The sequence below is a fragment of the Salpingoeca rosetta genome, assembly GCF_000188695.1.
Source record: "Salpingoeca rosetta unplaced genomic scaffold supercont1.8, whole genome shotgun sequence".
Classification (NCBI taxonomy): domain Eukaryota; class Choanoflagellata; order Craspedida; family Salpingoecidae; genus Salpingoeca; species Salpingoeca rosetta.
The window spans coordinates 565,564-587,759 of NW_004754926.1; the positions used below are offsets into that span (position 1 = coordinate 565,564).

The 22,196-nt window shown below is 55.4% G+C and overlaps 4 protein-coding genes across 5 annotated transcripts in view; 1 reads left to right on the forward strand and 3 right to left on the reverse strand.

Moving 5' to 3' along the window:
- Positions 1 to 5,194, reverse strand: part of PTSG_03592 (uncharacterized protein) — a gene marked incomplete at its 3' end in the record, with an annotated part of 7,400 nt that extends 2,206 nt beyond the window's left edge. Inside the window, exons 1-12 of the mRNA XM_004995264.1 lie at positions 5,038 to 5,194; positions 4,560 to 4,610; positions 4,340 to 4,380; positions 4,063 to 4,120; positions 3,865 to 3,912; positions 3,609 to 3,710; positions 3,261 to 3,334; positions 3,033 to 3,100; positions 1,398 to 2,746; positions 1,122 to 1,193; positions 770 to 909; positions 1 to 477 (exon numbers count right to left, since the gene is read on the reverse strand). The exon at positions 1 to 477 is cut by the window's left edge and continues 10 nt beyond it. Of these exons, the coding sequence (XP_004995321.1) occupies positions 1 to 477; positions 770 to 909; positions 1,122 to 1,193; positions 1,398 to 2,746; positions 3,033 to 3,100; positions 3,261 to 3,334; positions 3,609 to 3,710; positions 3,865 to 3,912; positions 4,063 to 4,120; positions 4,340 to 4,380; positions 4,560 to 4,610; positions 5,038 to 5,082 (2,525 nt within the window). The 5' untranslated portion in view covers positions 5,083 to 5,194. The remainder of the gene's footprint in view (positions 478 to 769; positions 910 to 1,121; positions 1,194 to 1,397; positions 2,747 to 3,032; positions 3,101 to 3,260; positions 3,335 to 3,608; positions 3,711 to 3,864; positions 3,913 to 4,062; positions 4,121 to 4,339; positions 4,381 to 4,559; positions 4,611 to 5,037) is intronic.
- A 44-nt stretch (positions 5,195 to 5,238) lies between these two features.
- Positions 5,239 to 14,591, reverse strand: PTSG_03593 (uncharacterized protein). The gene is made up of 23 exons (XM_004995265.1): positions 14,087 to 14,591; positions 13,799 to 13,860; positions 13,621 to 13,672; positions 13,413 to 13,449; positions 13,009 to 13,103; positions 12,807 to 12,889; positions 12,449 to 12,639; positions 12,066 to 12,223; positions 11,733 to 11,776; positions 10,079 to 11,558; positions 9,720 to 9,794; positions 9,476 to 9,553; positions 9,131 to 9,261; positions 8,720 to 8,763; positions 8,421 to 8,491; positions 8,117 to 8,189; positions 7,722 to 7,857; positions 7,388 to 7,506; positions 7,069 to 7,211; positions 6,628 to 6,807; positions 6,367 to 6,501; positions 6,061 to 6,156; positions 5,239 to 5,894 (listed from the first exon to the last, which is right to left on the reverse strand). Exons 1-23 carry the CDS (start codon positions 14,573 to 14,575, stop codon positions 5,424 to 5,426), a joined length of 4,443 nt encoding a protein of 1,480 aa, XP_004995322.1. The 5' UTR covers positions 14,576 to 14,591; the 3' UTR covers positions 5,239 to 5,423.
- A 219-nt stretch (positions 14,592 to 14,810) lies between these two features.
- On the reverse strand, positions 14,811 to 18,300 carry PTSG_03594. 2 transcript variants are annotated; one of them, XM_004995267.1, is made up of 8 exons: positions 18,014 to 18,300; positions 17,377 to 17,717; positions 17,081 to 17,129; positions 16,934 to 16,946; positions 16,523 to 16,680; positions 15,810 to 16,317; positions 15,543 to 15,677; positions 14,811 to 15,218 (listed from the first exon to the last, which is right to left on the reverse strand). In XM_004995267.1, exons 1-8 carry the CDS (start codon positions 18,263 to 18,265, stop codon positions 14,953 to 14,955), a joined length of 1,722 nt encoding a protein of 573 aa, XP_004995324.1. In that variant the 5' UTR covers positions 18,266 to 18,300; the 3' UTR covers positions 14,811 to 14,952. The 2 variants fall into 2 exon arrangements, with proteins under 2 accessions (XP_004995324.1, XP_004995323.1); XM_004995266.1 differs by lacking the exons at positions 17,377 to 17,717; positions 18,014 to 18,300 and having other exon boundaries at positions 17,081 to 17,228.
- Positions 18,301 to 19,635: 1,335 nt separating this feature from the next.
- On the forward strand, positions 19,636 to 22,109 carry PTSG_03595 (uncharacterized protein; the record flags this gene model as incomplete). Its single annotated transcript, XM_004995268.1, has 8 exons — positions 19,636 to 19,916; positions 20,219 to 20,307; positions 20,598 to 20,686; positions 20,893 to 20,979; positions 21,133 to 21,198; positions 21,382 to 21,460; positions 21,655 to 21,778; positions 22,022 to 22,109. 8 exons carry the CDS (start codon positions 19,636 to 19,638, stop codon positions 22,107 to 22,109), a joined length of 903 nt encoding a protein of 300 aa, XP_004995325.1.
- Between the last annotated feature and the right edge of the window lie 87 nt (positions 22,110 to 22,196).

A 22,196-nucleotide genomic window follows, 5' to 3' on the forward strand; every position in this document is an offset into this window, starting at 1 on the left:
TAGCCGATATTCTCCACGGCGGAGAACATGTGCTTGACGGTGTAGAGTTCCAGTCGTCGATCCACAGAGAAGAAATCCTGCATCATTGGGGTCAATGGTGCCTCCTCCTCCTCCTCCTCATTTTCTTCCTCTTTTTCTGCTTCATCATCACAGACATCGTTACCATCGCCAGTGTCAGCACCACCATCAACAACACCACCTTTCTCCGGATCATTACCATCGTCACCATCATGGCCACCATCATCGTCATCAACACCACCTAGTACATCACCGCCATCGCCACCACTGCGCCCTGCCAACGGCGTGCTGTTGCCGCTGGCAGACAGAGGCGACAGCGACGTGTCCTCGTCATCCTGTGCGAGACGCAGCGGTTTGCAATACGACGACGTGGGCGGTGCCGCTGGAGGCACAAACGCCTTTGGCCACAGCTCATCGCTTGCTGCGTCAAGTTCTGCCTCGCTCGCATCCCTGGAGCCCCTAGATAGGATTGGCATACAAGCACATGTATGCGTGGTGTGTGTGTGTGTGTGTGTGTGTGTGTGTGTGTGTGTGTGTGTGTGTGTGTGTGTGTGTGTGTGTTTGCGTGGGAGGAGAGGGTTGGTGATGTGAGAGGCACTTCAGTCAATGGCGCTCAAGTCAACGACTGCGCAATGAGTGAAACCAGGCGTTCAAGGAGCCCACAACCCCACTCATCCACGATGATCGACACACACACACACACACACACACACACACACACACACACACACACACACAGCGCGCGACGTACAGCGGGAGGATGGTGCCAAAGGCCTGGTACATGCGGAACGGCTGCTCAAGAATGAAGGCAACGATGTCGTCCACATGCGCGCGCCACGTGTTGGTCTCCGAAAGGAAGAACTCTCGTGGTGTTGCATGGTGTGGCGCCACCTGCGCCGAGCAGCCACCCGCACACACACACACACACACACACACACACACACACAATTTGCAACCGCACCAATATCAGAGTGTAAGGGTGAATGTGGGAGAGGATGCGAGGCAGAACACCACTGGACATTTGACATGGTAGCAAATCAAGAAAAAGCAACTGCGTGGTTACATAACAACGTGCACGTGTCACATCTGCTGTTCATTCTTACCGCACAGGCGGCGGTTGTGTATTCCATTGGCCGAATCCACTTCCTTCTTCGACGAAACGACCGCAGTGATGGCTGTGTCACGATGTCGATGATGTGGCGGTCAGTTCACTCAGCATAAAGGCAGTATTCAAGGCACAACCCATTTCCAGCGCAGTACCGCTCTGAACTGTACTACAGCGACAAAGCCACACACACACACACACACACACACACACACACACACACACACACATTCACACACACACATTCACATTCCAAACACACACACATACTCACCTTGTCCTTTGGTGTGGCTGGGTTGCCGTCTGCGTCTGTCCACCTCAGACGATCAACGACGGGGATGCGAGGGACAACCCGCGCTGGCTGCTTGTGAATGCAGCGTTGGTTCTCATACACAGTGAAGTAACGCACATCTTGCTGCTCGGCCGCGTGGTGATCAGGCGCGTCGCGAGCAGACACGAGACGGTGTTGATCGTGCTTCGGTGGCTGCTCGAGGACGGGCTGTGCCGTGGTGTCCGGTATTGAGGGCAGGGTGACGCGAGTCGACTGTCGCGCCGATGGTGTCGTTGATGCGGGGTCCAGCCAGTGAATGAGGCTGTCGTTCTCGCGCAGCTGCCGCTCAAACCAATTTGTTGACGCCTCAGAGTCGGTCGTTGCTGTCGAGGAAGCGGCAGCGAGCCTCTCATCTGCACGCGTCCCGTCATCCCCATCGTCATCATCGTCGTTCCCATCATCATCGTTGGTCGCACCATCGCCGGCATTAACACCATCGTCGTCATCGTCGTTGTCACCAGTCTCTGCAACAGCGATTCCGTTCTCCTCCTCGTGCACGTCGTTGTGCGGGACTGTGGGTGCTGCGTCTGTCTCCATTGCACGCTGCTGCACATCCTCTTGTACTTCAGTGGCAATCACCGCATCACCTCGATTTGATGCACCAGCGTCGTGCACAACAGGAGCATCTTCGCCATCGAGTGGCTCTTCCCCTTTTCCATCGCTCACGCCCATGTGTTCGTCATCAGCACCGTGTTGGTCCGGCACCTGTTCAGCTCCATATGCATGTACATGTGCATGTGCATGTGCATGCGCATCATCTGCCACCTCGGCGACCGTCGCTTCGGTATCCTCCTCCTCTCGCGGGCTGGCGCGTGGTTGGTCCTCGTGCGCGCTGCTGATTGGGCTTGTAGCCGTCGTGCTGTCGTCCGTTGCTGGTGGTGCATCATTTGGGGGTGGCGATAACGCAATTTGCACGTCTTGCACGCCACCGTCATCATCATGAACGGAAGGAGGAGCACACGCTGTTGGTGTGTCATCGTGAACTTGGACTGCATCCTTCTCTTGTTGTTGTTGTTGTTGTTGTTGTTGTTGTTGTTGTTGTTGTTGTTGTTGTTGTTGTTGTTGTTGTTGTTGTTGCATGGTGGAGGCAGGCGCCACCTCCCTGTTTTCGCCATTGTCCTGGTTGCCCTGACTGCTCTTTGCCTTCTTCTTCTTCTTGTGCTTCTTCTTCTTTTTCTTCTTTGGCTTCGCCTTGCTCACGGGCACTGCCGGGATGTCGTGTCCGACTGGCCGCGGTGTTGGCAGCCACTGCTGCGGTTGCGGCGCGCTCGCTCCCTCCACCAGCAGCCACACTGCACGATCACGACGAAAGGGGGAAGGGGAGAGTGAGAATCTGCATTTGCCAACGAATACAATTGTGTAGGTATTCAACAGAGCGTATGTTCGTGTGTGTGTGTGTGTGTGTGTGTGTGTGTGTGTGTGTGTGTGTGTGTGTGTGTGTGTGTGTGTGTGTGTGTGTGTGTGTATTTGCTGCCTGGCACTCTGTTGTTTCGTGACTCCCGTCTCGGCTTCTTCGATTGCTCCACACCACCACGACACCGCCACCAGCAGCCAGCCGACGCGTCATCAGCCACTCACCTCCAACAAGCGTCTTGGCCACCTCCTTGACGTGCGCCTCGCGCTTCAGGAAGGCCGACGCCTTGTAACTGCAGCAGCGGACGCGACGGGTGAGCAAAACAGGAGAAGGCGGTCGATGGCGAGCAGGCGGTATTACCAGAAGCAAGCAGTTTCACTACCACGCCCCAAGCACCATGCACACCCGAAACTCTGTTGTGCCACGTGACGCGTGCAGACACAAGTACGCACTTGTCTGATTCTCGAATGGCGCACGTGAGAATGTTAAAGATGAGCCGATCCCGCAGCACAAAGCCCATCAACCGCTGCACACACACACACACACACACATGTGCAAGCGTGTGTCCACGGCAGCGTGGTGAGTTGAAGATGTTTCACCAACGCATGAGAGCATAGTACGACAGGTGTACTTGTGCGAGAGCCTTTTTCCTCCCTGCATCGCACACACACACACACACACACACACACACACACACACACACACACACACACACACACACACACGCACGCACGCATGCACACACACACACACACACACACACACACGCACGACGCAAACAGCGATGATGGTGAACACACCAGGCATCGTCGCTCAGCGTTGTCCTCGCCACGCTCGATCTTCTCCTTGACCGGGTCGGGAAGATGGGTGGAGAACACATTGGTATACAGGAACGAAGCGAGCTGCACAAGTACATTGCGTTTGAGAGGTGGGCATTTGTGGGGGTCAACATGAAGATGAAGAAGCAACCCCAGGCATGGCAGCAACACTATGGTAAGGTGCAAGCAGCTGTGGCACAGCTGCGTACGACAATGCTCAAGAGTTGGGAGGACATACCCTGCTTGTTCTGACGAAAAACCGGCCTGCAAGCGTACTGTTTGGTAGCTGTCATGCATCACATCTCATCGCACGTGTGAGCAGGATCAAACGCCACAGTCTGAACGTGTCAGCGAGCATGCAACGCGAACACGGAATGCAGCAGGGTGCATGGCAGAGCGAACAGAAAAGAACCTCTTCTCACGAGGCAGCTCTTACCACAGCGCCGTCCATGAAGAGATGGAGCAGCGGCTTTGTAACACCCTCGCTCGCCATGCTGCATCATGAGCCAAGCAAAAGGCATGCCACACACACACACACACACACACACACACACACACACACACACACACACACACACACACACACACACACACACACACACACAGAGCACCGGCATTGTTGTTGTGGTGAGTGTGTGTGTGAAATGAACATGGGTGTACATTCATCTGGTGCAGGAGAGCTCGTGGAGCACGGAGGGAGATCAGACACTTACACAACGCCATCCTGTAGCGCTCGCTGCTGCTGCCGCGCCATCTGTAGTTTCAAGCCCAGCAACCAAAAGATGTGTGGCACGTATGTGAGTTGCAAGTTGAAGCGCTATCGTCGCCATTGTCGTGGCAGCGCGTTGTCACGCTGAATCAACAGGCAGCAAACACAGCCAGTCATAGCGGCAGTGTGAAAACAAGAATAGCAGCCTTGAGCATGGCGCATACCGTGGCAATGTTCTGTGTCAGCTCCATCAGGTATTTGAGTTGGTGCGGCAACTACACGATTGAACGCAGGTCAGCACGATTGAACACAGGTGAACACGGGTGAACAAGGGTGAACAAGGGTGAACATGGGTGAACATGGGTGAACAAGGGTGAACACGGGTAAACAAGGGTGAACACGGGTGGAACCACACTCATACATACACACACACATACATACACACATACATCCACACATACATACACACACACATACATACACACATACATACACACATACAAGCACACGCACACGCACACGCACACGCACACGCACACGCACACGCACACACAATGCAACAACTCAAGGAGGAGCAAAAAGTCAAAAGCTACAGAGCCGCCTTCTGAACACCCAACGCACACACACACACACGCACACACACACACACGCACACACACACACACACGCACACACACACACACGCACACACACGTTGCGTACCATGCACGACATGTGCGGGCCGCTCGGGTGCGGGTGGCTTGCCATGTTGTCCGTTCGTCGCCTTTCGCGTGGTGTGGTCGTGTTTGTTTGTTTGTCTGTCTGTTGGATGTGTCGTCGGACAAGTAAATGAATGGACGCACAGGATGGGAGAAGGACACACCAACCAAAACAAACAAAAGCAGACAACAGTTTCTGATGAGTCAGAGAACTACAGTTTATTCTGTCGTATTCACAAATTTGGCGACACATGACATACAAAAACACAGTAGCTACACGAAGACAACAACACACACATGCACACATGCACATACATGCACACACATCTCACACACGCACGTCACACACACATGCACACATATGCACACACATGCAGCTGTGTCATGTTGTCACTTTGGTGACAGGTGCCACCAACCACGGCTGCGTTTGGGGGGTGGGGATATGTCGCTGATATCCGTCTCCTCCTGCTCATCGTCGTCATCGTCATCGTCATCGTTGATCTCGGCTTCACCCCCAAGCGGTGGCAAACGGGGCGGCTGTCCTGCTTTCGCTCGCTTGTTCCCCTCGCCCGCCTCCTCCCCGTCACCTTTCTTCTCCTTCTTGGGTGCGTGATCTTCGTGCGCAGCGGGGCCGCTACCATCCCCATCTCCATCGTCATAGCCGCTCGCTCTTCGCTTCTTCGCGTCCTGGCCTATCGCGGGCGTGCCATCTTCCCTGCTGGCGATCAGCTGGCTTACGTGGATCGAGGGTGCCGGCTCGGCCATCCTGGTGAGCAGCCCGTCCCGCCCAAGCAGCGCATCCACCAGTGCCCGCCACTTGCTCGACTCAAAGCCGGAAACAAACTCAAGCCGCCCAACCGTCTGCACGCACATGCAACGCCACATGAGCACATGCAAGAGGGATAAAGATGAACACACGCAAAGCGTGCAATAGAATCAATGTGGATGCATACACACACGCACACACACACGCACACACACACGCACACACACACGCACACACACACACGCACATCGCCTGGCTTACTTCGGGCTTGAGAACGCTGATGTAGTCGCGCCACATCCTGAGGATAAAGGCGAGCTTGGTCATGAGGTTCTTGCCCTCTTTGAAGGAGCGCAAAATCTGCACCGCGAGAACCACCAGCAATTTGTACGCAATACGTGAGCGCCTTAAATACATCATCGCTTCGCGGGAACGCGCAGCAACAAACAAAGCACGTCGCACGCTCTCGCATCTCCACAACCCGTAAACACACACACACGCACATATGCACGCCACATATACGTATACACACATATACGCATGCACATACACACACATACACACGCGCACCTTGAGGGAGTTTTCGAGCTGACCCACGTCCTGGCAGAGGAGGAGAAAGCCGATGATGGCGTCGTGTATTTGGAAGCCAGATGTCGGCTGGGTGTGGAACGATGTCTCCAACAGCAGGCTGCGAATCAGCTTCACCTGTGCAGCGCATCATGCACACACACACACACAGAGTGAGCAACCAGCAATTGGCAAAGCAGGCATGTTCAACACATGAAAAAACACGCATGCGCACGGCGCGAAGCAATCGTCGCCTGGCCTCACCCATGTCTTCGGTTTGCGGAAGACAAGTCCGAGCTTGCAGTTGAAGGCTTCCTTGCGCTTTGTGCGGGTGGACGCCTCGTCCACATATGGACGAAGGACAGGTGACACGTGCCCGGCCTCCATGTGCCGCAAGTTGTTCATCGTTGCCGCCATGGCCCACGTAAACCAGAACGAGGCATGCTGCACCCACGTCACGCCACGCACGTCCACAAGCAAACACGCATGCCCGCGCAGTGAGGAAATGGGTATGGCACACACGACACAGCACGATGCAACATCACACAATGCGCATCGTGCCAGCAAACAAATGAACAGTCACACACACACGCACACACGCACACACACACACACACACACACACACACACACACACACACAACACACACACAACACACACACACACACACACAAACAGCGCCGCAGCGTAGCATGCGCACTGACCCCCTTCTCAAAGACGGTGCGGAGAAAGTCGGAGAGCTTGCCGCGGCGCCGCAGGTGGCTGTCCAGCCGAAGCAGCAGTAGCGGCGAGTTGCGTACAGCGTCCCCGAGAATGTCAAGGTCAAAGCTCAACACCATCGAATCACCTGCATCACCACACACAAATCACGAGGTAGTTGTGTGCGCGTTGGTGTGTGAGGTGGCCATTTTGCGCATGTGCATGCGTGCATGCATGCGTGTACCGTGACACCACAGCTGCAGCAGACAACAACGCAACAACACCAGCCAGCCACCACTCAGAAGAAACCATTGTGCAACCGACCGTAATCATGGAAGATCGTGTCCACACACTGCTCAACCAAGCACGTTGTCGACAGCAGCACGCGCTCTGGTTCACGCATGACCCGCAGCAGCGACTGCACAGCGCGGCCCATCTCAAACCTGCACACACACACACACATGGTGTGTGTAAGGATGCACGTCAATATAGTGATGGTGATGGCTGTTGAACGCGGTTGATGTGGAGATGCGCAGCACAAAACGAATCTCTGCACGCACATGCACACACACACACACACACACACAAGTACGCACGCACACACACACGCACACAAGTACGCACGCACACACACACGCACACAAGTACACACAATCACCTTGAAGCGAGACCGGGCTTCTCTGCCATGAAGCCCTCGATGACCATAAACGCAAGACCTTTGCTGTTCGATGGCGAGCGGACTTGGCTTGGGTCCAAAAACGAGTACGACACGTTATCCTCAACACCAAGCATCTCTGCGCGTTGCACGCACGACACGCAAGGCACACATGTTCAGTCGCACACAGGCAGGCGTGAGCCCCACCACGCATGCGCGGAAGACAAACAGCCAAGCACAAACACAAGCGCAAACACAAACACAAGCGCAAGCGCAAACACAACCACAACCACAACCACAACCACGAACAGGAACAAGCACAAGCACAAGCACAAGGCAATCATTTTCCAGTCAGCAGCAGCAGATTACAGCTGCAGAAAGGTGGTGCAGCAACTGACTGTGAATGGCGTTGAGAACATGCTCCTCATAAGACGTGAAGAGGAGGCGCCGAATGTCAATGCCATTACACACCTGCAAATCCAGCACACAAGCATGCATGCAGGCAGGCAGGCAGATGAGAATACACGTTGTACACACACACACACACACACACACTCACGTCGTCGCACAGGTAGGTTGTCTTCCATGCACTGCACACATGCACTGAATACCCAAACACACACCGAACACACACCGAACACACACACACACATATGCACATGTACTCCAAGTCAGGTATGCAGCAGCATGACATGCACTTACGCGGCAGAGGAAGTCGATGGCCTTGGCAAACGACCGCTTCACAATCTGGTCCGGGTTGCACTCGCACGCCACTGACAGCACACACACACACACACACACACACACACACACACACACACACACACACACACACACACACACACACACACACACACACACACACACACACACACACACACACACGTGAGCAGTGTGGGTGATGGGACGCAAGTGGAATGGTGCGAGCGCGAACAGAACAGAACAGGACAGGACAGTCTTCGAGCTCCATCAATCGCATGACTGCATGAGCTGGTGCGTACTTGGATCGCCGTTGTGGTGGTTGTCGAGGTTATGCCGCATCACCCTACACACACACACACACACACACACACACACACACACATTTGACAGCAGGACGCACGTGTGAGCGAATACTTGAGTGCACATGTGTGTGTGTGTGTGTGTGTGTGTGTGTGTGAATCGAGGTTGATGATGAAGTGTGGACCCCTGTTCAAAGCGCCAAATTGAGGACGAGCGGAACTCAAAACAGCCAAAGATAAATCAATCCCGCACACAAACCAAGCCATCTAGGTGTGCAACCCCACATGCCTCTAAGACGACCCAAACAACTCCCCCCCCCCTCCGACCAGCCCAAACACACAACCAGAACACACAGACTCAAGCCTGCCATCCCCCTTCTCCAAATCATGCCGCAGCGTAACGTAACGTACAGTCCCCACGGCACAAGCTGGAAGAAGTCAGCGAGGGTCGGGATGATGTTCGCGCGCACAAGCAGCGTCTGCATCTCAGCTCTGCTCGCTTTATCCTGCAACAGCCCCATGAACAGCCGCAGAAGCTCAGGCTGCAGCGCCGTCGAGGCCGTGGTCAGCATGGTCCAAGCCATCATGGTGGTGGTGCAAACATAAGCGATGCGAGTTGGCATCAAACCGTGAGCATGAATGACCGATAACATACTTGCCTATGACACCACCAATCACACACACACACACACAGATGGCGACAGCGTGTGCACAACAAGCAATACGAAGAGCATGTGTTGTGCTGGCTGGACTCACGGCAAAGAGCCCAATGAGGGACGCCTGCAGCGTGCGATCACGGAAGTAAAGGTCCTCAGGCGACACTTCATCGCCATACTGGTGGTTTGTGCATGTAAGGCCGTGATGAGATGATGGGTGCCAGAGAGAGCGAGAGACGCAACAGTTGTGACTCTACACGACAAAACCCCACATGTTTGCGCTCGCCTACAACAAACACACACACAGCCACGCACACGAGAGAATGTGTTGCTGACACACGTACAGAGTGGCAGACTTCGAGGTACTCGCGTGTGGAGCCAAACTGGAAATTCCAAAAGTTGGTCCGCTCAAGCGTGCTCTGCGCAATCAAATTCGCACACGCACAACACGTGGTCATGAGAGGGGAAACAACCAAGCCAAGAGCACGTATGGCAAACCAATCTCTATCCAAATACAAATAAACAGACAATAGCAGAGACAACAGGACTACGCGACGGTACGCCACACAACACGCAAACAAAACACACACTCACACACACATACACACACACACACACAGTCTCTCTCGATCGACACGACGATCGCACCCGTGACAACTCACACACGGGAAGCAGCAGCAGCACCAATGCGCATGCAGCTCACCACGCCAATGTCGATGAGCCAGTTCCGCACACGGGCAAAGATGTCCTCGGCCGTGTCTGTCGGCTTCAAGGGCTGCACCTCGGCCATCATCTTCTCAATCAGCGGCTGCCGCACGCGGTGGATGTGCTCCGGGTCGCCGGCATCAAACCCGCCTCCTCCATCGTCACCATCATCACCACTGCTGTCACCGCTGCCGCTACGACGGTGCGTCGCGTCTTCGTCGTCATCCATTACCTCATCATCTTCGTCATCATCATCATCATCACCATCGCCACCACCACCACCACCGCCACCACCGCCACTTGCCTGCGTTTTTCGTGGTCCTTCCTGCTGCTTCGCGCCTGCACTGCCCGAGACCGGTGTTGGCGGCTTTGCTGCGTCTTCTACCGTGGGCGCCTCAACGGCTTGTGCTGGAGAAGCTTCGGCGCGCTCACGTGCGCCATTCCCTTGCTCTCCTGTCGGGCGTGGTGCTTGTTGGTGTGCTGGTGCTGCTGTAGTTGCTGCCACCGCTCCCTTGTCATCACCACTCGTGACACCACCAGCAGTGACACCACCACTGCCAACAGCGGTGACGGCACCGCCCGGGCCCGTGCTGCTGCGTCGCCGGCCCTTGCGCGCGTTCATCTGCACCCGGAGCGAGTCGACGGTGCTGTTGAGCGTGGCGGTGAACGTGCCCATGTCGATGCTGGGCGGGAGCGTGGGCGAGATGCCGTCAAAGTCACCCTCATCTCCGCCAACCAGCGCATGCAGGATCGCCTCCTGGTCAAGAGGATCAATAAACTCAAAGTCAATCACATCGTGGTCCTCATCATCCTCGTCGTCATCCTCGTCGTCAAAGTCGTCGTAGTCACCATCCTCACCATCCTCATCCCCTCCTTCCTCACCTTCTGCTTCCCCTTGTTCGCCCGCGCCATCCCCCTCCCCGCCCTCTCGTACACGCGCACCCGCTTCTTGCGACCCATCGCCGTCCCCGCTGCCGTCGTGGTGCGCCTCCTCCTCCTCCTCCCCTTCGTCGTCTTCATCATCGTCGTCATCGTCCCCTTCGTACTCATCGCCCATGACGAAATCCAGCACGTAATCGAGGTCACCGTAGTCCACGTCGTCAGTCATCCACGTGAACGCCCCCTCGCTCCTGTTGTCGTCAATCACGCTGCCTTCCCCAGCACCACTGCTGTCATCGCCTTCATCGCCTTCAGTCATATCAGCATCATCATCGTCGTCATTCATACTGCTGCCGTCATCGTCATCATCATCATCATCATCATCATCGTCATCAAACTCGTCGTTGTGCGCAGCAAGGTTCTCGCGGTTTGAAATCTCATACGCCCGCTCGTCCCCGTCAATGGCTGCCATCCTGCCGCCGCCATAACCGGTGCGCGCGCTGTCAACGAACATCTCCTCCCGTGCCAGTCGCTGCTCCGCCGGCAAATCAGACATGAGCGCAAAGTCCTCAATGTCCTCAACCAGGCCAGGCTGCAATCTGTTTGGTCAGGGAGGAGGAGGCGGTGGTGGTGGTGGTCGGTGCAATTGCAGTCATCGTCATGGTCGTGATTGTAGTGGTAGTGGTGAGCACACTACATCATGCTGATATGCACTGGCCATCACTGATTCACCACGCACACACGCACACGCACACATGCACATACACGCTCACCGAAGGTGCTCAAAGAGCAGCATCATGTTATCCACGGTCCCACACTGCACGCACAACACCATCCGATGTGACATGACAGGCAATAGAATGACATCTGTGAGAAGGCATCAACACTCGGGCGCTTGTTTTGAGGTGCAGCTGGGAACTGTGAATGCTCCCCAATACACATGTACATGTACATGCACATGCACAGCAAGCAAGTGTGCCATTCAGGCAGCAAAAGAAGCAAAGCCGCTCGACAGATCACAAGCAGTTGATTGCACGTGTGTGTGTGTGTGTGTGCGTGCGCATGTGTATGTGTGTGCATGTGATTGATAGACATGCTTCACTCACCACGGGGAGCACGCCCGTGTTTTGTTGCTCGGAGCAGAGGTTGACACAGCACGCGAGGAACGTCAGCCCATACTTGACCAGAGCACGAAGATTCTTGCGCGCAGTCTGCGTGCGGAGTTCAAACGGCGAGAAGGGCCGCACAGGCACACCGCACACCACTGCGCACGAATATGGACGTATTGGGTGCGCGTAGGCACGTGAGGTGCATCCACATTGTTATGATGCCGGCAAGAAACACAAGGAACATCGACTTCACACATCACCACACATCATCACACACCACCACACTACCAGCAGCAAAACAAAGGAGACGATGAGGGCAGCTGCATGCGTGTGTGCGTGTGTGCGTATGTGTGCGTGTGTGTGTGTGTGCGTGTGCGTACGTCGGCAGTGCGTGAGTTCGTCGGTGGTCGGGGGCATGACCTGGTCCGTGATGAGGCGACACGCCACCATCGGCGCCAGCGGGTTCGCAGCGCACACGCGGTTGAGGGTGGCAAAGAAGTGCGGGCGAGAGTATAGTGGGAACATGTTTGGGTACAGCAGCAACATGTCGTCCAGCAGTGACACGACAGGTCTGTACACATTTTCAAATGAGGACACGAATAAAACAAGGAGAGGCGTGAACGGGAGAGGGGAGGGAAAAGCAACCATGAGCATCCAGGCACACACATACACACACACACACACACACACACACACACACACACACACACACACACACACACACATACACACACGCACCCGAAACCGTGGATGTACTGCATACTGTTGATGAGTGCATCGATGAAGCCGGGATCACGCCACATGCGCGTACGAACAAAGCCCTGAAATTGCAGCAGCGACGGCAGCGAGCGCAAGAAGCAACGAGTGAGAACAGTGCATACGAACTAGCACTGGTGTTGTTTGAGGTGGCTGTTGTGGTGTGACACTGTGGGCCACGTACGTTGTGTGATGACAGGTGTCTGAGCGCCTCGCAGGCAATCTCGAGATACAGGATGGCCAGCGGGTCCACGCCAGGCCGCGTCGACGTCTGCACACCTGCGCAGTCACAGCACGCACCGCAACACGAGACACAGAAGCACGGCAAGTGGCGTGAAAAGCTGTGAGACGACAGGCCCTCGTAACCCAAGGGGGCTGACAGACAGGTCGACAGACAGACAGACAAATAGACAGACAGACGACGACGACGACACACACACACACGCACGCACACACACACGCACACACACACACACAAACAGACAGACAGAAAGGTAGGATGCTGGTAGCAAGGTCCATTCACCCCACAAGCTTCCCATCCCCCCGCAAACCTCCCATCATATATGCACATTGCTGCCACGGACACACCATCCTGTGGGAAGTTCTTGATGAATTCTCGAATAGGCTGTTGAAGTGTTGACACGCGCGCATGGCCATGTGGGTGCACATGATGCGAGTGAGTGAACAATAGGGTATTGCAGGCCAGTGGAGCGCAACACAATCGTTGCAATACGTTCAGTGGAACTCAACACGACTCCACAACGACAAGAGGTACACCCATGGTGTGGGTACCTACCCCATCAAAGTTGCCGCGAACGAGGGCAATCTCCGGTACGAGTGGCTGGCCACTGCCAAGGGGCGGCACAGGATGTGGACTTGTGAGGCACTACCGCTCAGAAACGATGGTGAGGCACAAACAGTGGCAGGTCGACCGGTTGTCAAACAAACGACACATGGAAGCGCCCGTAACCTACGAAGTTGGGTGCAAGCTTGTGGTTTCGCCGCCGACCCTGTCCATGAGATCCTCCAGGCATGTCTGCAGCAAATACACCGGTGATTGACAACACGCGAGCGTATAAGAAGCCCATGTCAAACTCAAGGGGCAGTTGACAAAAGCAAACATCTGACTTGTGTGTGTGTGGGGGGGGGGAAGCGAAGGCAGCATCGCACAGATGTGTATGTAGATGTGACAGGGCATGCAGAACAGACTCTTCGCGCTTGTTAGTTGGTCCTTTAGTCGATTGCATATCAGTGGCATGCACCTTGTACTGGTCGAGCTCGTCGCGCGTGGGTTGCATGTTCACTGAGCGGAACTGCAGCAGCTCAAAGCTGGAGAACAGGCGTCCTTTCTCTCCCTCGGGATCACTGTTGCGGTACACATCGCTCAGGACAGAAGAACGCGCCTTCCAACGGGCTCCGTAGTGTCGAGATGCATGGAACCGCAAAGCAATGTTGTTTGTCGCACTGCGTCGACACGCGCGGTAGCCACCAAATTCGCTGCACTCGACCACCAGTGTCTCCTTCTTGTCGTTGTTCGCCTCTGCTTCCTTTCCCAACGCCCCACTGGCACCAGCCGTCTCCTCTACTGCTTCCTGCTGCGCTGCTTGCTGTACTGCTTGTTGTGCTGACTGGCCGTGAGGTGGGCCAGCGGCATCATCGCTGGAGCCAGCACCACGATGAGCAGCAGGTGCTGCTGCTGCTGCATTGCCGTCATGTGCTCGCGCACCTTCTGGCTGCGTTTCGTCCGCCATGCCGATTTTTGGTAAATGATGTCCACAAATCGCCCAAACTTGCCACACAAGCCCTTGCTTGCTTCTGTTGGCGATGCTGTTTGTCCACACACACACACACACAAGCACACACACACACACACACTCTCTCTCTCTCTCCCCCTCTCTCTCTCTGTCGCCGTCTTTCTGTCGCCCCCTCTCGCTTTCGCCTCTCTCACTCTGTCTGCCACAGCATGTGGCTCATTGACAACGAAATGCAATGATGTTGTAATGTAATGTAACGTGATGTGACGCGACATGGACCGAAAGTGGAAGCAGTCGTGTTCATTGGTGCCTGCTCTGTGCGCGCGTGCCCATTACAGCAGTAATTGCAGCAACAATGGGGCATTGTTTGCGCGCTACGCAGCAGGCGGGGCCGACTTGAACGCCTTGATGGAGCGGATGTGAATGGTTTCCCGCACAGCGTCCAGGCAGCGGAAGCGAAGGGTGGAGGTGACCACGGGCTGCGCAAACGCATCCACAATGCGGTTGCCCACCGTCTCTCCGTGCACCGTCTGCGCCACCCACTGGTTGTTGACCAGGGCGTCGATGGCATACTTGGCAATGGTCTGCCCCGACATCAGGTCCTCCCGCGTCTCAACCATATCCACAGTCGCCGCAGACTCTGATTCGGGCAAAAGCGAGAAGAGAGAGGGGCGAGGGAGAGGGAGGGCAGGGACGGAAGGGTGCATTTGATCAAAGACGGCGAAAGTGTGAACAAGAGGGGCTTTGTTCGCAAGAGGGATGCACACACACACACAGAGAGAGAAAAACACACTTACTCACACTCACACACGCACGCATGCACGCATGCACGCACACAAGCACACATACACGCACACACACACACACACAGGCACACATACACGCACACACAAGCACACATACACGCACACACAAGCACACATACACGCACAGGAAAACGCACTCACTCATGCACGCACCGCACCATTCATGTGGACGACGATTGGATAGTCGCAGGTGACGGTGACATTCTCGATGCTTCCGAGCGGAGATGAGAAGGTGGCGCGGACAGCGTCGCCAAACGCAGACACGACGCGCACATACTCATCAGGAATACGGCCTGACCGAAGCAAGGAAGCAACAACAAGTCAGCAGTGGTGTGTGAGAGGGGGTTGAGGTGTTGATTCTGATCACACACACACACACACACACAGACACAAATCCCAACACACAAATCACAATGCCTGGGCACCTGTTGTGTCTGGTGGCAGGTTGAGGATGAAGTTTTCGCCGCGGCCGACAGTGAGCAGGTAGTGGTTCCACAGCGTGGTCGCGTTCCAGTACGCGTGATCTTTCTTCCAGAACCACGCATCGCCAGGGTTTTGGATGGTGGCGTCGGCCTCGCGTGGCAGGAAGAGCCGCCCAAATGGCCCAAACCCAGAGTGCGTTGCGTTTGCGGCATTCCAGACTGGATAGTCGCCCACGCCCGTCTCACCGCCGCCGCTGTGGCTGACATCGGGGCCCGTGCCAATGAGCGTGTTGGGGGAGAGCTCGCGCACGAGTGAGGCGAACGTGTGCCACGCAGCAGGGAAGCAGGTCGGGTCGCTCTGGTTGCGACACGCAGGGCACTCGGACAGCCCGCCGCAGGCGTCGAGGTAGTGATCCCACCACAGACGCGAGATGAACCCGTACTTGGTGAGCACCTCGCGGATCATGCCCAGCTGCGCTGTCACAAACTGCTCCGTCGTGTAGTTCAACACCTACACCCACGCATGCAGCAGCGGTGTGTGAGACGGCCATGGTGTGCGCGGTGTAAAAGTGGTCATGGTGGTCGTGGTGGTCGTGATGTGCATACTGTTCACAACGCAACGTATTGGACTACCCCGCCTTTTCCCACAGCACACGCACACACCTACACACATAAATATGTATATATGCTCACAAACCCTCGTTTGCGCAAGATACCTGTGTAAAGTATCCGTTTGCGTTGGGACCGATGTAGAAGCAAGGACGCACGTCGTACTTGCGGCATGATTTGACAAACGCCTCCACAATGTCGTGTTTGTGTGGGCTCTGCATCACAGTGTAGTTGGAAAACTTGCTGGGCCAAAGGCAAAACCCGCCTGCAACCATCAAGCGTGTGTGTGAGTGTGTGTGTGTGTGAGTGTGTGTGTGTGTGTGTGCGTGAGTGTGTGTGTGTGTGTGTGTGTGCGTGAGTGTGTGTGTGTGTGCGTGTGAGTGTGTGTGAGTGTGTGCGTGAGTGTGTGTGTGTGTGTGTGTGAATGTGTGGGTGTGTGGGTGAATGTTTGTCGAACACAGTTTTGTATCGTCAAGGCCGGTGCCGGCGTTGTGCCTTAGTAGGCACAAGCAATGCACCTTCATGGTGTGCCTGCAAGCGCGCACGGGAACATGAATGAGGATGTCACAGTACGGGGTGAGGGGGCGAAGAGACCACAATATGCATCCTCGCGTTCTGCTGCACTGCGCTCATTCACAAAACACTGTATGCCCGGCTCAACGCACCGTGAGGCAGATTTCCCCTGCTCCCATCGCCTTTGCGGCTTGCACCCATCTGACAAGCAAGCGCACCAGCAACAACAGCAGGAGCAAACAAAGTGGGGTTGAGAGGCAGTACTGCACAGGCACATTGCAGCGAACAAAACTCATTTCATCAGCCAAAAATATGCACATTCACACGCACACGCACACACGCACACGCACACGCACACACACACACACGCACACACGCACACCACACACACCACACACACACACACACACACACACACATTCACACACACGCACACGCGCACACGCACTGGTCTGTTGCGGTGATGCCGTGGGCGTCCGGGCCCATGTGTGTTGGGTTGAACAAGGACGGGGGCAAGCAGGAGCCGTCGACGCAGTCGTGTTCAATGTTGCCAAAGGTGGTGACGGAGAAGTGCATAAACTGGGTCAGCCCCATGTCCATGTACTCCTGCTGCCGCTTGGATGGCCTGGGGATGGTTGCGGGTGGCTCATAGCGATAGCCCGTAGTGACCTCGCCAGGTGGGAAAGAGCTCTTCTGCGCCTTTGGAATGCTGCTTTTCAATGCGCAGCACTTGTTTGGGCCACCAGGCGCGCGCGTGCAATACTTGACCTTTGTGTTGTAACTGAACGCCTGCGTGGGGATGTGAACGTGTGTGTGTATGTGTGTGTGCGGGTGTGTGTGTGTGTGTGTGTGTGTGCGTGGGGATGTGAACGTGTGTGTGCGGGTGTGTGTGCGTGTGTGTGTGTGTGTGTGATTGATTGATTGATTGATTGATTGATTGATTGATTGATTGATTGATTGATTGATGGCCCGCACAAATACAACCACGCACTGCTTACGACACACGCACACACGCACTGTACACTCTGCACACACACACACACTGTACACACACTGCACACACACTGCACACACACTGCACTCACCTGGCACAAGTTGTTGTTGCAGCACGCCCGAATGCAGTCCTGTAGCGTGGCGGAATCCGAAAGCGCCAGCCACTGGAAGTCTGCGCCGATTCGGGTGATGCTTGAAGGATCCACCGTTGTGTTCTTCTCGCACGTCGGCACTCCAACACCATTCAGGGCAGGCACAGCAGCATGCAGTGCCCCTGCACCACCGCACACCACCACCACCAGCTCAAGCGCTGCCAGGAACAGCAGCAGGGCTGCGTACTTCATCTTTGCGTGTCGCTGTCGCCGTTTGTTGACAATCGAAGAAAATTTGCGGTGTCGTGGCGGTGCGGAAGCAAGAAGGACCCTTATGGCCTTGCTCGTGTGGGGATGGAGTGCGCGTTCGTTGGCGAATTCCCAGCCATCAAGTCAAGCAAGCAACGCAGCAGAAACGAGCAGAAACGAGCGGAACACATGTGTCAGCGAAGGACAACACCCAGCGACACCGAAGCAATACATGCCACGGTCCTCGAACCAACTCGGAAGCACTCAATTCGCGTCAGGTCACATCTCTCCACACAAACACACCTCACCTCGGCCACCCTGAGGTCCTTCAAGCAAGCAAGGAAACCAAGCAAGCAAGAAAGCAAGAAGGTATGTGACAAACACTTGACATGGATGGTACTGCTGCAACATTGCTGTACGCGCACTTACACACACAAGCGCACACATGCGCACACATGCGCGCACATGCACACACAACATTCAAAGTTTGATGGGTTTCTGGTGCGTGCAAGACCTTCTGCTGGACTTGTCCTGCCACCCTTTTCACGCACACATACGCACACAAGCGCCCCGCAATTTTATTTCTTCCTCTGCCTTGTTCATGCACACCCAGCACACACTCACGCACACTCACACACATTCACACACACTCACGCACACTCACGCACACTCACGCACACTCACACACACCCAGCATACACTCACACCCAGCACATACTCTTCTCCCGTCGGAGTGGCTGCAGCGGCATTGTCGTGCGTGACGAACCCTTGCGCTTCCGTCGAATCGCTGGTCACCTCCACCCACGCTTCCCACACGGCGCACGCTGCGTCGCGCCTTCACGCGTTGAAACCAGCCCTTAGCCACACGCTTGTGGGAGCCACCGCAGCCCCGCTTGCGCCAAGGGCAAGCAGCGAGCCAACCAGCCGCGCACAGACGGCAGCAGACAGGCAGGCTTCGTGCCTGCGCCTGTGCAGCCCAATCAAACAGGCGATTTGCCAACCCCCTCCCCCTGCAGCCTCAGCAAGCAAAGCACGCAAGCACAGCGCGCGCACACGCACACCCAATGACGACGTGACAGCTTTCCCTTTGTTTTCCACTCACAAACCCCAACCAGAATCTACACGACCACCTGCTTTTCACGACAGCAACAATGCTGCAACCGTTACCTCATCAGTTACACCACCACCACCACTGCCAGCTGCAGGCTTTACAGCAACACGCATTCAACAAGCAGCAGCAGCAACACGCATTCAACAAGCAGCAGCAGCAGCAACACGCATTCAACAAGCAACAACAACAACAACAACAACACAGCAGGATACCAACAGCACAGACAAGTATACGCAGCAGCATACGCAACAGCAGCAGCAGCATGTGCTTTCGCATTGCATCGGCGCTCATGGTGGTGCTGCTTGTGGTGCTGATATTCCACACCAGCCCCATCACCGCCAACCACGACCACACGGGCGTGGTGCGGTTGCCGCTTGATCTTGAGCTGTATGAGGACGTGGACTACGTTGCACGCGTGGACCCCAACAACGAGTATGCGCAGTCGTGTGTACACGATGTTGACGACGGCCGCTACGACTTCAGACCCATAAGCGGGAGCTACGTCGTCAGTAGCAAGGCAGACAAGAGCCAATTCCGAATCAAGTGCGCGCGCTGCATTTGTTTGTACCCATGTCTTGTATGCACGTTGATGAACATCGAACCGGCGTCTGTGTGCTGTGCTTGAGGCGTCGGACGTGCGCGCGCGTTGTGTATCTGTGTAAGGGCTGGACGTCAACACAAGCTTGCCGCCTTCATATGCATGTATGCAACCACCTGTTGTGTGTCACCTCAACATATCTCACCAGCTCACGCTGTCATATGTGCGTGCTCGCTGGCTTGTGTTGGCATTCGTGGTTGTTTGTGTCTGCCCTTGTATGTTTACGCTTGTGTGCGTGTGTGCACAGCCTGTGTGTTCCTCCTAAGGAATGCAACGGCCAGAACTCCACCACAATCTGCCGGCAGAAACGGCTCGCTCGTGAAGCTGGCATCGAAGGTACACCACCAAATGCAAGCCATGCAACCACTTGACATGACCTCAGTTGTGTCTGCATAGAGACACGTGCCTTTGTCTCTGTGTGCCTGTGCCTGTGTTTGCCCATCATCGTCTGTGCTGGGTCCGTGTTATTCCTTCATGACCACAAGCACTGTGTGGCTCCAACTGTACTTGCCCTTCGATCATTATCATCTTTACTGCAACAACTCTGCAAACATGCATGCGTGCATGCGTGCATTCATTGCGCTGACACTCGCATATATGCATGTGTTGCAACACTGGTGATGCAGCCATCATTGAGGTGTCGATGGGATCACAACCCCTGTGGGACTCTGCGTTCAAGCCCAGCGACTATTCCCTCCGCGTTCCATACACAGACGTGCGTCCCGCGTGGTGCTCAATGGTGCTCAGTGGTGCTGCAAGTTCTCATGTCCTTGCCTGCGCCTGTCATGAACAGTTTATGCTGAAGTGCTGAACCCTTCCTTTCTCCTCATGCACTCATCCTCATGTACTCATGTACTCAAACATTTACACGCTCACGTGCTCGCGTGCTCGCGTGCTTCCGTGCTGCTCGCTGTTGATCAGGGATCATTTGGCAAGACGGTGCAGGACATTCAAAGCGCCTTGACACTGGCTGAATTGTTTGCGCACAGCGAGCTCTCAACGAACACGGTGAGTGTCCACGTGCATAACGCTCCAACCCCGCTCGCATTGGCACACAGCCACACACTTGCATGTGTGTGCGTGTGTGTGTGTCGGCTGTACTCATCACCCGTGCACCTGTCACCGCCGTGCTCACTCTGTCACAACTGCTGCGGTGCACAGGCTGCTGCCATTGATGCCGCCGTGGACGAGCTGCGACGCCACGCAACACAATCCATCCCCATGACGGTCCGTGCACATGCGAGCTAACCCTACGTGTGTCGCGTGTGTCTGTGTGTCGCGTGTACGTGGAAACCCTGCTCTTCTCCCTCTCACATGCTCATTATACACGCGTACACACACGCACATACTCAACGCTTGCACGCCATTCACATGCGGCCATGGTTTGGTTGGCGATGCTTCTGGCCGTAGGTTGTGGACTTTTCGTGCGATCCGAGCGTGACTGGCCGGCCAGAGTTTGTCTATCTTGGACCCATTCCCTTGTCCCATGGTACGCACGTTCTCCTTTCCGTTAGGGGGATATTCTGTGCACGGTTTGATTGGATTGGGCAGCACAAACACAACACAAACATCAACATGCACACAATCCATAACTCATGCGCACACACACACACACACACACAACACACAACGTGGACATACACGACCTGACGCACGCGCCGTGTACGTGTGTGCAATGCTCAGGCACGTGGTATGGTGTGGAGCCAACACAGGACCTACCGGCTGACCTCACTGCGGCATACGGGCTGATGATCGCGCACGCGTGCGTGTGCCCAAATGCCACATGCCATCTGCCAGACCCTCCAAGGTGTGTGTGTGTGTGTGTGTGTGTGTGTGTGTGTGTGTGTGTGTGTGTGTGTGTGTGTGTGTGTGTTTGTGTGTGTGTGTGTGTGAATGAGCTTTGCGCTTGGTGTTTTCCTTGTTCGCTCGCATGTTCATTCACGTTGCGTGTAGTTGACATGCATCACGCCATTCTTGAGAGCCCCATTACACCCCCCGTCACTACACCCAAGCACTGACCAAATGTGCGGATGTTTGTTCCGCTTCACAGAAAACCGCCCCGCCCCTGCCACGAGGAGTGGGATCGATACATCTTCAAGAACATCCCTGCCATCGCCATTGTGCGCGCGAACACGTGACCTCCTCTTGTGTGTGTGTGTGTGTGTGTGTGTGTGTGTGTGTGTGTGTGTGTGTGTGTGTGTGTGTGTGTGTGTGTGTGTGTGTGT